This window comes from Sinohyriopsis cumingii, chromosome 16 (genome assembly GCF_028554795.1).
Source record: "Sinohyriopsis cumingii isolate HCF-2022 chromosome 16, ASM2855479v2, whole genome shotgun sequence".
NCBI lineage: Eukaryota > Metazoa > Mollusca > Bivalvia > Unionida > Unionidae > Sinohyriopsis > Sinohyriopsis cumingii.
In genome coordinates this window covers 93,021,584-93,037,576 of record NC_142976.1, presented here as the reverse complement: position 1 = coordinate 93,037,576, position 15,993 = coordinate 93,021,584, and the positions used below count along the sequence as shown (strand labels likewise).

At 33.6% G+C, this 15,993-nt stretch overlaps 1 protein-coding gene across 1 annotated transcript; it reads left to right on the top strand.

Annotated features, from left to right (window-relative positions):
- The first annotated feature begins 2,420 nt into the window (after positions 1-2,420).
- Positions 2,421-15,372, top strand: LOC149781000 (uncharacterized). Its single transcript, XM_089938112.1, has 2 exons — positions 2,421-2,502; positions 5,034-15,372. Exon 2 carries the CDS (start codon positions 5,247-5,249, stop codon positions 7,488-7,490), a length of 2,244 nt encoding a protein of 747 aa, XP_089794238.1. The 5' UTR covers positions 2,421-2,502; positions 5,034-5,246; the 3' UTR covers positions 7,491-15,372.
- Positions 15,373-15,993: the final 621 nt, after the last annotated feature.

Sequence of the window (15,993 nt, the reverse complement as noted above, 5' to 3'; positions counted from 1 at the left end):
ATATATATATATATATATATATATATATATATATATATATATATATATATATATATATATATATATATAATTCTTTAGAATTAAAGGTTTGAAAGGAAACAAAACATAATTTATGTTCATTATGTTGTCCACTCTTAGCAACATAAAGCAGCAAAATAAAGTTAGAATTTTTATTCTGTACATTGAAATGACTTTACATGCCAATTTATAGGAATATAATCAAACTTGTTTCGTGTGATACATTTTGTGGTTTTGTGCATGATCATCTTTTCTGACTTTGATGTTTTTGGAGAGCCTTGAAAGATTTCCAAAATGCTTGTTTTATAATCTAAAATGTTCTATAATTCTATACAGTAATGGTCAGATGTGAACGTTGAAATAGTATTTTCATCATGGAAAAGCCTTGGAAATGACATGGAAATTTATCTTTATAAAAGCTTAATACCCGTGAACAACATTACTATATCCCTCTGTTATTCTAGGATTGCATCCTATATCGTAATATTAATGTCGGCAGCCACTATTGTGCAGTTTTTTGGTTGAAAAGTGAGTATGTATGTATGCATGTTTTTATAGTTCGATGATTATTTGTTGCTGTTATTGTAGAATTGTTTACTATATTTTGCTGTTAAATTTATTTGACAGCCAATATAAACAATATTGTAGTATTTGATATTAGATTTTAATATTCATGTATTAACGATAATAATTGGTATTATTAACAAATTTATAAATCTGAAATGGCATTAGCGTTTGTCTTTTTGTTTTGCTTCAATTGCTTAATCTAGTAGACAGAATATCTTTTCTCCTTTTTCTCTTTCTAACCCATCATACAAATTTAAGTTGTTAATTTTTTTTATATAAATAACCTCTAAATTCTATTCCAGTTGTGACTTGACTTTCATTGCAACCACAACGCAATAACGGTGCTACAAGGCACATAATATAACATATGTATATTCAAAGTACAAATTATAATCAACTCAAATGCAATAAGCATACACATGAAATAAACGATATTGAATAATATTTTAACGAGGAAGGGTCAATAGTCTTCGCAAATGAAAATATTCATCCATCATAAATGAAATCGTCATTACTTAATTAATGCATTAAACAAGACAAAGCTGGCATGCACAAACCACACGTGGGTGACACTAACTCGTATTCAGTTATAACAAAGATATTATTTATTCGCTTTACATACAATGTTTTCTTACACAGTTATTATTTGCTTTCTTTGTTCATTTTACATAGAACATGTAGTAGCGTGTCGCAATTATTTTTATGATCACTTGATGTACAATTGTGACATACAGCACAATGGTTCTCTACTTCACATTATTTATAGACATTTACCAGTAAAACAAGGATTTGATATTACGTATTATTTACTTTTATTAGACACGATACTAGTGATTGGTAATTAATACATAAATGGGCCTTTTGGGGTCGGGCCTTTTAGGACCGGGTCTTTTTAAGCACTGGTCCGTTTTGGTCGTGGGCCTTTTTGTTACCGGTCCGTTTTAACCCTGATCCCTATGAACTGGACTAATACATTTACGTATGATTACGTTACAGATATTATGAACACTGTAGAGAGATCCCAAAGAAAGCGTAAACATACCGTTACGACGAACCAGATTACTGTAGGTTACTTGGTGCAAGTTCAGATTTAATGTTTTCGTTCAGTGCAATATGTTTTTCTCTCTCACTCCAGATCTTTGCTTATTTTGTCCCTTGCGCAAAAGAGGGGAAAGGGGAAAGGAAAAAAAAATCCAGTGAAATTGTACACCATTTTAATTCATTTAGAAAACAGGGACTATTGATACTTGTTATTGTTTTGTTTTTTTTCATGTCATTTATTATTAATGAATGAGTAGAAATCCATCATTGATCTATAGGCCTGCGGTTGAAACAATGTTTAGATATTCGTATTATTGGGTCACGGGCGGATCACAATTTGATATACCAATATTAATGGTATACAAGGTTGCTTTATACCAACATTTTAAAGGCCATGATTGATATATATATATATATATATATATATATATATATATATATATATATATATATATATAGTTTGGACCTAATGGCATGATCAACTTGGGGGCCCCGAGTGGTCTAAAGCGCTCACCGTTACGGATCACTGCCATCTCACCTCTGTCTGCCTGAGTTCGAGTCTCAGGCTCGGCTAACGTGGGTACGTGAGAAAGCCTGCCAGTAGCTTCACGTGGGTCGGTGGTTCTTCCTCCACCAATTATACTGGCCGCCATATATAGCCTATCTTGTGCTGAAAAATGGCGTTAAACAACATCAACAACAACAACATGATCAACTTCGTTAACCTTGACCTGTAATTCTGATGTGTCAGCTATTTAAAACAAGTAACAAATTAGTGCGAGTTTCCTAAAACGGGGTGGCAAGGGTCAGAGGAAACTCGGACTAGTAACAAATAACAGTAGTTGTGTCGTATTTGAGCTATCTAGAACAGAACAAGTTAGTAATTCTTTCTTCGTAAAAACGATTGTGGACTGGGATGGTCCTAGTGAGAGCGTTCTATGCTCGCAAGCTGTGGAGAGCTTCGAGACAGCTGTTGAACAATTCTACTAATTTTTGAGTGGCCCTCGCTTCCGGTGCAATTTTATGCTGTAACTGGCCCAGCACTGTTTACATCCCGATTCAGATTTTAATGTTTAATATTTAACGTTGATGTCTTAACAAGTTAATGTTTCTTTAATTCACAAATTTATATACGTTCTGATCCTATCTGTTTGGGGACCAAATCCATATTAAGAATGGGGGTGGGGGTGGAGTGTTTGCAACGCCACCGTCCCACGTTCTCTATACTATTAATAGTGTGTATTAAATATGACGAAACTACGACTCGATCAAGATACACAACCGCTATGATCTAAATAATACAATTTCATGTGTCATAGAAACAACTCCTGAATACATTAAATCAAATTATTTCAAATAATAAGACTGATTAGGTATTGATAACTATTCATATAAGCCAGAGTGCATACATTGGAATTATTGGTTTCACCGTGTTAATTTGAAATGGGTACAGCCTGCACTGCAGGTTTACTACACAGGGGTTCATTGCAAAGAAAATTAGGTATCTAACGTATAACACTATATTGTTAGAGGTTAGACTCCTAATTTTCTTTGTAACAAACACTTGTGTCTTACTGTTTAGAACACACTCTGCTGTGCTAATTTAGTGAGCAAATAACGCGAATTATTGGAATAAAATGTAATGATAGGATTGTCACAGAAATAACTGGACATGCATGCCTTTAGTAAATACCATATGAAGAGTGATACATGTCAAATGTATGTTGTATTATATTACCACAGAAAATATGATGTTAATAATAACTAATGAACTCTACTATGTATTAAAAGTATAATGTTTCCATAGTCATTAATTTACTCATAGGTCTAATCAAACAAGAAATAAATCAGTCTCATGTAACAGGCTTGAAAAAGTTGGGTCCGACAAAGAAAATTGAATATATGAGTTAATTTGTATATTCTTAATTAGTGTTGATTGTCAAAACAAAGAAATAAAAAGGATTTCAAGTTGTCAGTATTAAATAATGAAATTCTACAAAACTATGGAACAGACCAGATGTGAACATTCTGGAACAGACCAGATGTGAACATCTGGAACAGACCAGATGTGAACATTCTGGATATATTATTTACTCAAAAATTCAGTGTCAGCAAAAAGATGGATTCAGCAGGGTTTTAGAAGGGTTAATCAGGTTACAGGTTACAGTAAACGCAGAACTGGTTTGTACTTGGTTTCATTATGGTTCTGATGTTACTTACTGCAGGACTAGTACTTGTCCTCATTGTGGTTCTGAGGTTACTTATTGCAGGACTAGTACTTAGCCTCTCTGTGGTTCTGAGGTTACTTATTGCAAGACTGGTACCTGGCCTCATTGTGGTTGTGATGTTACTTATTGCAGGACTAGTACCTGGCCTCATTGTGGTTGTGATGTTACTTATTGCAGGACTAGTACCTGGCCTCATTGTGGTTGTGATGTTACTTATTGCAGGACTAGTACCTGGCCTCATTGTGGTTGTGATGTTACTTATTGCAGGACTAGTACCTGGCCTCATTGTGGTTGTGATGTTACTTATTGCAAGACTGGTACCTGGCCTCATTATGGTTGTGATGTTACTTATTGCAGGACTAGTACCTGGCCTCTTCTTGGCTTGGTCGATTTTGATGATGATTGTTTTATTCACAATATAGATCCTCAGAGTAATAATTTAGATTTCAATGGAGAAAGATATATATTATTTAGATAGGCCTAGAAATAATTTAGATTTACATGGAGAAAGCGATATAATAATAAAGATAGGCCTCAAAATAATTTAGATTTACATGATGAAAGATATATATTATTTACATAGGCCAAGAAATAATTTAGATTTACATGGAGAAAGAGATCCCCAGAGTAATAATTTAGATTTCAATGGAGAAAGAGATATAATATTTAGATAAGCCTAGAAATAATTTAGATTTACATGGAGAAAGAGATCCCCAGAGTAATAATTTAGATTTCAATGGAGAAAGAGATATAATATTTAGATAAGCCTAGAAATAATTTAGATTTACATGGAGGAAGAGATATAATGATAAAGATAGGCCTAGAAATAATTTTGATTTACATGGACAAAGAGATCCCCATAGTAATAACTTAGATTTACATGGAGAAAGAGATCCCAGAGTAATAATTTAGATTTAAATGGAGAAAGATATATATTATTTAGATAGGCCTATAAATAATTTAGATTTCAATGGAGAATGAGATATAATATTTAGAAATATAATGTTACTTTCTGAAATTTACTTTCAGATTGAAGATCCGGTCATGAAGATAATCTTTGAAAATAAGTTTAAAAACTGGAATAATACTCTCCAGTATTTGATGTTATTTATCTTTCACAATAAGACTGACTTTATCTGATGACATCCTTTCTGTAAAAACTTTATGTTTCTGTTGCAGGAATGGATCAGTAGTAGTTTCTAGTACTGGAAAACGGGTATAGTTAGGAAGACGTCCATTCTGAGCCCATGTTCTCAGGAGCTTTCAGCCAGGACAACCAGGATGTGAAATTATCCCAAGCCTTACATTTTATCTGTTTTTGTTAAACAGAAATTGGCAATGTGAAGGAAAGGTTAAAGTGATAGATTTATGAATCAGTATCACTGAGTCACCATGTATATTTTGGACCTACCGTATGAAATAATAATACATATAATTTCTTTCCTTTCTCCTCTGGATTTGATGCGAAGTGTGCGGCGAACCTGTCACCTTTGGCATACATATAGTTATGATAGAACCCTGTGGCTTTCTCTGAATTTAGCAGTCAGTCCAATAAAGGAGAAAATTACAGATTCTTCATTTCTAACTCTCCTGTCAGGTGTGTGTGATGTTGTGGAGAAAATTCAGTTTGGTTTCTCTCCTCTTGCTGATGAGACCTACATCCATGAAGAAATATTCTGTCCCAATCTAAGACACTTTGATTTTGTTGGCTCTGTTTTAAGAGTTGAAGTCATACAGAAACTTTTAAAAAAGTATCCCCAAGTAAGAGGATTAGTTTATACAGTAGATGACGTTGAAGAATTTGCCAATTTTCTACTCGTAGTGAACGGATTACAGTTCCTTGAGACTCTTTCTCTGATAAATGTACCATACTCTGAATCGGTGTTTAGCGATGAAATGAAGAACAGCTTGAACAAACTTTTGACATCAGTTTTTGAAAACTGCACCAATTTGAAAAAGGTTGAATTAAATACTGGTATTGTGGATGATTCTGCAATATCCGTTTTGCTTCAAAAGCATCCAAGTCTGGAGGAGTTGCACATCATAAAGTGCAGTGTTCTGACGGCTGATGCTTTTATCGGTGTGAACGGAAAGATGGAAAACTTGGTGAAACTAAGTATCTATGACACAAGTTTGGATGACAGGAATCTTGAGGTGATCTCAAAGCTCTGGCCAAATCTTGAATGCATTTCACTTGACGTTGGTAAAATGGTAACAGATATTGGATTATCTCATGTAGCATCCAACTGTCCACGGCTTAGAAATGTGACCCTTAATAAGGATGACCCGGGGTCACAATGCAATATAACTAACTATGGTCTCAAGCTTGTAGCTGAGTATTGCCATGGAATTGAGCATATTTCTATCAGTAATTGTACAGAGATCAACAATATAGGTGTCATCTCACTTGCTGAGAAGAGTTGCCATCTCAGATCTATTGATCTTTCGGACTGCACAGCCCTTACCGATGATGCCATAATTGCACTTTCAAAACATTGCCCTTTTCTAGCATCAGTCAAGTTGACAAAATGTGTTCAGTTGATGGCAGCAGGAATCAACTTTTTAGTGACAAATTCAAGAAACCTGGTAGAACTTTTTCTTGATGTTTGCCACCGACTATGCCAGCTCAACTTTGACACTTTTTCGCATTTTCATGACTCAAGAGTTCACAATGGAGTGAAGGGTGGCCAAAAGAATGATACATCTATTTGTAGGGAATCAGATCATGTCCTCCATTTCAATGAAGAAAAGTCATTGTGTGCTTCCAGATTTTATGTTGAAAGCATGGCACTGCAAGATGAATCTGAAAATGGTTTAATGAACGCAAAGCCTGTTGATAAAAGAACTGAGACCCTGCATATGCCCATGGTGGAAACAAAAGGGATCTTTTCAGAGAGCAAGATTACAGAAAATAATTGTGGATCAAAGTTGACAGTGCAGAAAACTGAAAATATGGTGGTTTTACAGTCTGGTTCAGATATTGTACAGTCTGGTTTAGATCTTGTACAGTCTGGTTTAGAAACCCCACAGGATCATGAAAGCGCAGATTCTAATTTGATAACAAAATTAATTGAACCACAAAAAGTTTATCATACACAAGAATCGGTTTTAAAAGAGATCTCCATTTCACACCATTCCCATCTTCGGTATCTTTCTCTTGAATTCTGCTCCAAGATTGAGAATGATTCCCTCAAACAAATTGCCACCCACTGCCTAGATCTTCTAGTCCTGTCTCTCAAAGGGTGTTCCAAGGTCACTGACCAAGGGTTGGGGTATGTGGTAAAGGGATGTCAGCGATTAAAGAAACTTAACATTTCTGGTGGATCGCTTCTCCAACCAAGTCAACTGACAGATGTTACTCTAGACCTTATCTCAAAGCACTGCAAATGTCTGGAGGTTCTTGAGTTATGCTTAAATTACTTCATCACTGATGATGGATTCTGTCGTTTTATTGAAGAGTGTCAGAATAATTGGACTGTCACAATTTCAGAGGGTCAGAATTTCAAGGTTAGATATGTGGCAGTTTCAGAGGCACTTAAGAAGAAGCAAAATAAACTGATAAAGATAATCCGAGGTCATTCAAAATTAAGTATTAGTTTCTATGAACGCAATGGTGCATACTATGCGGAGAATTGATGTGAAAAACAAGAATAGTTGCTACAAGACCGAATAGATTTGAGATCTTTTATTCAATCTGTTAGGTACTCACTTAACATGGTCATTAAGTCTAATATATTACATCTTTGATGAGCAATGGGGACATTGGTCATTAAGTCTAAAATAGAAAAGTGTATTACTCAATGACGATTATTGGGGACAGTGGTCATTTTCTAAAATAGCAAAGTGTATTACTCAATGACGATTAATGGGGACAGTGGTCATTTTCTAAAATAGCAAAGTGTATTACTCAATGACAATTAATGGCGACAGTGGTCATTTTCTAAAATAGCAAAGTGTATTACTCAATGACGATTAATGGGGACAGTGGTCATTTTCTAAAATAGCAAAGTGTACTACTCAATGATTATAGGGGACATTGGTCATTAAGTCTAAAATAGCAAAGTGTATTACTCATTGACGATTAATGGGGACAGTGGTCATTTTCTAAAATAGCAAAGTGTATTACTCATTGATGAGCAATGGGGACATTGGTCATTAAGTCTAAAATAGCAAAGTGTATTACATCTTTGATGAGTATAGGGGACATTGGTCATTAAGACTAAAATAGCAAAGTGTATTACTCATTGATGATTAATGGGGACAGTGGTCATTTTCTAAAATAGCAAAGTGTATTACCCGTTGATGATTAATGGGGACGTTGGTTGTTTTATAAAATAGCAAACTGTATTGTTGATGAGTATAATGGGGACACTGGTCATTTGGTTTAAAATAGCATTGTATTACTCATTAATGATTATAGGGGACATTGGTCATAAAGTCGAAAATAGCAAAGTGTATTACATCTTTGATGAGTATAGGGGACATTGGTTATTAAGTCAAAAATAGCAAAGTATATTACTCGATAAGTATAGGGGACATTGGTCATTAAATCTAAAATAGAAAAGTGTATTACTCGATAAGTATAGGGGACATTGGTCATTAAATCTAAAATAGAAAAGTGTATTACTCGATAAGTATAGGGGACATTGGTCATTAAATCTAAAATAGAAAAGTGTATTACTCATTGATGAGCATAGAGGACATTGGTCATTAAGTCTAAAATAGCAAAGTGTATTACTCATTGACGATTAATGGGGACAGTGGTCATTTTCTAAAATAGCAAAGTGTATTACTCGATAAATATAGGGGACATTGGTCATTAAATCTAAAGTAGAAAAGTGTATTACTCATTGATGAGCATAGAGGACATTGGTCATTAAGTCTAAAATAGCAAAGTGTATTACTCGATAAGTATAGAGAACATTGGTCATTAAGTCTAAAATAGCAAAGTGTATTACATCTTTGATGAGTATGGGGGACATTGATCATTAAGTCTAAAATAGCAAAGTGTATTACATCTTTGATGAGTATAGGGGACATTGGTCATTAAGTCTAAAATAGCAAAGTGTATTACTCGATGATTACAGGGGACATTGGTCATTAAGTCTAAAATAGCAAAGTGTATTACATCTTTGATGAGTATAGGGGACATTGGTCATTAAGTCTAAAATAGCAAAGTGTATTACATCTTTGATGAGTATAGGGGACATTGGTCATTAAGTCTAAAATAGCAAAGTGTATTACTCATTGACGATAAATGGGGACATTGGTCATTAAGTCTAAAATAGCAAAGTGTATTACTCGATTACAGGGGACATTGGTCATTAAGTCTAAAATAGCAAAGTGTATTACATCTTTGATGAGTATAGGGGACATTGGTCATTAAGTCTAAAATAGCAAAGTGTATTACTCATTGACGATAAATGGGGACATTGGTCATTAAGTCTAAAATAGCAAAGTGTATTACTCGATTACAGGGGACATTGGTCATTAAGTCTAAAATAGCAAAGTGTATTACTCATTGATGAATAATGGGGACATTGGTCATTAAGTCTAAAATAGCAAAGTGTATTACATATTTGATGAGTATAGGGGACATTGGTTATTAAGTCGAAAATAGCAAAGTGTATTACTCGATGATTATAGGGGACATTGGTTATTAAGTCTAAAATAGCAAAGTGTATTACTCGATGATTATAGGGGACATTGGTTATTAAGTCTAAAATAGCAAAGTGTATTACTCGATGATTATAGGGGACATTGGTTATTAAGTCTAAAATAGCAAAGTGTATTACTCATTGACGATAAATGGGGACATTGGTCATTAAGTCTAAAATAGCAAAGTGTATTACTCGATTACAGGGGACATTGGTCATTAAGTCTAAAATAGCAAAGTGTATTACTCATTGATGAATAATGGGGACATTGGTCATTAAGTCTAAAATAGCAAAGTGTATTACATATTTGATGAGTATAGGGGACATTGGTTATTAAGTCGAAAATAGCAAAGTGTATTACTCGATAAGTATAGGGGACATTGGTCATTAAGTCGAAAATAGCAAAGTGTATTACATCTTTGATGAGTGTAGGGGACATTGGTTATTAAGTCTAAAATAGCAAAGTGTATTACTCATTGACGATAAATGGGGACAGTGGTCATTTTCTAAAATAGCAAAGTGTATTACTCGATAAGTATAGGGGACATTGGTCATTAAATCTAAAATAGAAAAGTGTATTACTCATTGATGAGCATAGAGGACACTGGTCATTAAGTCTAAAATAGCAAAGTTTATTACTCATTGATGATTAATGGGGACAGTGGTCATTTTCTAAAATAGCAAAGTGTATTACTCGATAAGTATTGGGAACATTGGTCATTAAGTCTAAAATAGCAAAGTGTATTACATCTTTGATGAGTATAGGGGACATTGGTCATTAAGTCTAAAATAGCAAAGTGTATTACCCGATGATTACAGGGGACATTGGTCATTAAGTCTAAAATAGCAAAGTGTATTACTCATTGATGATTAATGGGGACATTGGTCATTAAGTCTAAAATAGCAAAGTGTATTACTCATTGATGATTAATGGGGACGGTGGTCATTTTCTAAAATAGCAAAGTGTATTACCCACTGATTATTAATGGGGACATTGGTTATTTTATAAAATAGCAAAGTGTATTGTTGATGAGTATAATGGGGACACTGGTTATTTGGTTTAAAATAGCATTGTATTACTCGTTTATGATTATAGGGGACATTGATCATTAAGTCTAAAATAGCAATGTGTATTACTCAATATATGGGACATTGGTCATTAAGTCTAAAATAGCAAAGTGTATTACTCAATGAATATATGGGACATTGGTCATTAAGTCCAAAATAGCAAAGTGTATTACTCGTTGATGAGTATATAGGGGATATTGGTCATTATGTCTAAAATAGCAAAATATATTACTCATTGATGATTAATCGGACCTTAGTCACCCATTTCCAGGATTCATTTATTAATCTATCGGTCTTTTTCTTCACTTTGACATCTCACCTTTGTAATACCTTTGAATTGAATTAATGCTTAAACATGCATTCATATTATAATTTTTTTTTGTTAATTTGCACAAGTTCCAACAACCGTTACATCAGATTCTAATAGTTAGATGTTGGCATGATTTGCTGGGTTGATGCTAAAATATTTCTTGCCAGAATCACAGAAGTTATTTAAAGCTTACTGGTAATCACATCACAGAGAACTCATTGTAGGCCTTTGACACCAAGAGTCCTGGACTCTTATTATCTGAATACTGGGAGCCCAAATAAGAAGATTGGCGGTTCAGCTGAGAACAAAGGGAGTCCATTTGTGTGAGTCAAATCAGTACATTCAGGAAGAATCAGTCAAAGTTTATGAATTTAATTGGGTATATGAACTAGAATTATATTGGGTATATGAACTAGAATTTTAAATTGTTATTCTTTTTATTTTACTCACTTATTGAGATACATATATGTGAATTCTTTAAATACATTGTACTTCATCATAGTGAAACAGACTTATAATAAATTTATCTTTCTTGCTGAATAGGACTTTCTGTGTCTTGAAATCTTATAGGAAAATGAACATCCACAAAATTGATTTGTGAAAATTGAGGGGTCCGGATATAGTTATTGAGGGTTCCAAAGGATGCACAATCTTAAGATACATTGTCCAAGCCTAGCATTTGAAAAGTCCAGGATGCACAGTATTAAAACACAGTGTCCAAGTCTAGCATTTGAAAGTCCAGGATGCACAGTCTTAAAACACAGAGCATCCAAGCCTAGCATTTGAATGTCCAGGAGACATAGTCTTAAAACAGAGTGTCTAAGTCTAACATTTGAAAGTCTAGAATGTGTTTAGATGAGTTTAAAGTGAGCACTGAACAATTATCTTCTTTCATAATGGTTCTGGATTGGTTTGTTTTATGGTACAGCAACACATATTGGTCATTTAGTGCCAAGACATTTGCCCAAGGGAGAAACATGGCTGCCAATTCAGACTGATTCAGTGTTCAGATTTAAACAGTCACAAGTACGGTAATCACTGCCTCCATTAATCAAACTTTACCGCATGCGGGAGAACGCATCAGGCCTATGGGTGAAGGGAGTAATCATCTTGCACTTCATTATAAGGTGTGCTCACTATAAGGCAGTATACTCTGGCTCCCTGGTACAGTGTTATAATGAGGTAGTACTATATCATGTACTTCATTATAAGGTGGTCTAACTACAAGGTGGTAAACCTTATGGCTCATAGAGACAATGTTATCATGATAGAGTTATGTATCAAGTCCTTTATTATAAGGCTGTTTCACTATAATGCAGTATACTGTATGGCTTTTATGGACAGCATTGTAATGAGGGAATACATATTGAAGTACTTCATTATAAGGTGGCATACCTTTGGCTCACTGAGACTGTTATAATGAGGGAATAAAGTATGTAACTTTTGTAGTATAAGGTGGCATACCTTTGGCTCACAGAGACTGTTATAATGAGGGAATACAGTATGTCGTATAAGGTGGCATACCTTTGGCTCACAGAGACAGTGTTATAATGAGGGAATACAGTATGTAGTATAAGGTGGCATACCTTTGGCTCACAGAGATAGTGTTATAATGAGTGAATACAGTATGTTATATAAGGTGGCATACCTTTGGCTCACAGAGACAGTGTTATAACGACTGCTTGGCTGGCTTAAGTGGTTAGAGTGTCCATCTTGTATGTGGTAGGTTTGGGTTTGAACCCCAGCCAAATCATACAAAAAACTTATAAAAATGATGCTAGCAGCTGCCTTGCTTGGCACTTAGCATTAAGAGGTTAGTGTTAGGACTGGTCAGTTATGTCAGAATGCAACATCATACTACATGTCTGCAGCATGATGCCCCAGTGCTAGACATCACTATAAACTGCAATGATGCCGACATCTTAGTGATAAGACTGAATTTTTTTAAAAAGCTCCATTAAAAATAAAAATCACACACACACACACAGAGTCTTATAATGAGAGAGTTATGTATTGTGTGCTCTATTTTAAGGATGTTTCACTATAAAGCAGTAAACTGTACGACTTCCATGGACATTGTTAAAATGACAACTGTACTTTATAACTACACACATCCAGTGTTATACTGTGTGGCTTGATGAACAGTGTTATAATTACTACTGTACTGTTATTTTGAAACTACACACATTCAGTGTTATACTGTGTGGCTTCCATGGACATTGTTATAATGACTACTGTATTTTTTTTTTTAAAACTACTCACATCCAGTGTTATACAGTGTCTCTTTCATGGGCAGTGTTTTAATGACTACTGTACTGTTATTTTAAAACTACACACATCCAGTGTTATACTGTGTCATCCATGGGCAGTGTTATAGTGACTACCGTACTGTTATTTTAAAATTACACACATCCAGTGGTATACTGTATCATATTTATTCCTGTGCAACACACTGAGCTTTGAGCAGGATAAACTCTGATCTGCTGGCACATCAGGGTGTATGCTATTATCAGACATGATAAGTGTGTTACCATCTTGGATACGTTTCCAAAAACAGGAGATTGAGTCATAAATCTTTTTTATTGGGCTCCTCTCTGTAGTTTACAATTTGGAATCATTTTTTTTAAAGATGTATGTCATCATAGCTATCTAAATATTTCACATTTTTAAAGATGTATGTCATCATAGCTATTTAAATATTTCACATTTTTAAAGATGTATGTCATAGCTATTTAAATATTTCACATTTTTAAAGATGTATGTCATCATAGCTATTTAAATATTTCACATTTTTAAAGCTGTATGCATACATTGTTTTTGGTTTATTTATAGGTTACTTCATTTATATGGGAAAATATTAATGAGTGCATACGTTGCTATTGGAGTATTTCACATTTTTAAAGCTGTATGCATACATTGCTTTTGGAGTATTTCACATTTTTAAAGCTGTTTTTATACATTGCTGTTGGATTGTTTCACTTTTTTAAAGCTGTATATATGCATAGCTGTTGGAGTATTTCATGTTTGTTACAATGTAAGTATTTGCAGCTATTGGAGTATTTCATGTTTTTAAAGATATATGTATACACAGTTATTGGAGTATTTCACATTTTTAAAGAAGTATGTATACATAGCTACGTTTGAAAAATCCAAAAATCATAGGTTTATGTACGTTTTTGCAATTAACCTATCTGCAGGTTAGGTGTCAGTATATAAAAAAATTGGGTACTCAGTTACTAATTGGGTAAAATACTCAATTACCAATTGGGTAAAATACTCAATTACTAATTGGGTAAATTACTCAGTTACTAATGGGGTAAAAATCTCAATTACTAATTGGGTAAAATACTCAATTACTAATTGGGTAAAACACTCAATTACTAATTGGGTAAAATAATTACTAAGTGGGTAAAATACTCAGTTGCTAAGTGGGTAAAATACTCAGTTGCTAATTTGGTAAAATACTCAATTACTGATTGGGTAAAATACTCAATTACTTATTGGGTAAATTACTCAGTTACTAATTGGGTAAAAATCTCAATTGCTAATTGGGTAAAATACTCACTAATTGGATAAAATACTCAGTTACTAATTGGGTAAAATACTCAATTACTAATTGGGTAAAATACTTATTGCTAATTGGGTAAAATACTCAATTACTTATTGGGTAAATTACTCAGTTACTAATTGGGTCAAAATCTCAATTACTAATTGGGTAAAATACTCAGTTACTAATTGGGTAAAATACTCAATTACTAATTGGGTAAAATACTCAGTTACTAATTGGGTAAAATGCTCAGTTACTAATTGGGTAAAATGCTCAGTTACTAATTGGGTTAAATACTCAGCTACTAATTGGGTAAAATACTCAGTTACTAATTGGGTAAATACTCAATTACTAATTGGGTAAAATACTTAATTACTAATTGGGCAAAATACTCAATTACTAATTGGGTAAATTACTCAGTTACTAATTGGGTAAAAATCTCAATTACTTATTGGGAAAAATACTCAATTACTAATTGGGTAAAATACTCAGTTACTAATTGGGTTAAATACTCAATTGCTAATTGGGTAAAATACTCAGTTACTAATTGGGTAAAATACTCAATTACTAATTGGGTAAAATACTCAGTTGCTAATTGGGTAAAATACTAAATTACTAATTGGGTAAAGTACTCAATTACTAATTGGTAAAATACTCAGTTACTAATTGGTAAAATACTCAGTTACTAATTGGGTAAAATACTCAATTACTAATTGGGTAAAATAAGTTTGAAAATCATTAATTCCCATTTTCAAATACACAGCAAAAAAGGGTATGTTGGCACGTGATTTTTTAAAGTTATAATAATTATTCAGTTCATCAGTTTTCCAAAGCAGAAATTACACATCAGTATTAAAGGCCTGTTCTTTCTTTTTGTTGACTTTATTGATTTCTCTAACAGGACTGTTATTGTGAGTATTAAAATTATACAAGATTTTTTTTGTTCATTAATTCTTTGATAAGCATGTCATTTTATGTCCAATCTCTCCGAGATTTCGTAAAGTTCATTAATATACATGAATCTCTCTCCGAGATTTCGTAGAGTTCATTAATATACATGAATCTTACTCATAATGTTAGTCATCCAGGATGTTGGTGATTTGATCCCATCTACCAAGTCTGGAGTGGTAACAAGCACAACCAATCAAATACAAGGCTGCTTCATTATTATGCACAAATGCTGTACATTATCAAACACATGTGAGATTTTGATCATGTATACATGTAAGCCTTTTGATGAAGTTTGATGAAGACCAGATATGGTTTCCAGAGTGGAAACAAACTCATTTGACCTGATACAAACTCATTTCATCTCGTTAATATTTATGGATCCCATCTGTCATTTCAGCACAAAGACCTTGATGGCATGAGCCCAGATTTCAAGTTTTATCAAATTCAGAATAGAAGTATGACTTCCACGGTGGTAAGAAGTACGGAAAGTCATGTGCATGCTCCCATCGATAAAATGTATTCACCTCTCTCATTATCAACCTTGTCCAGGACCTTGATGATATAAGAATATATTTCTAGTTTCGTCAAAATTATATCTGAAATGCA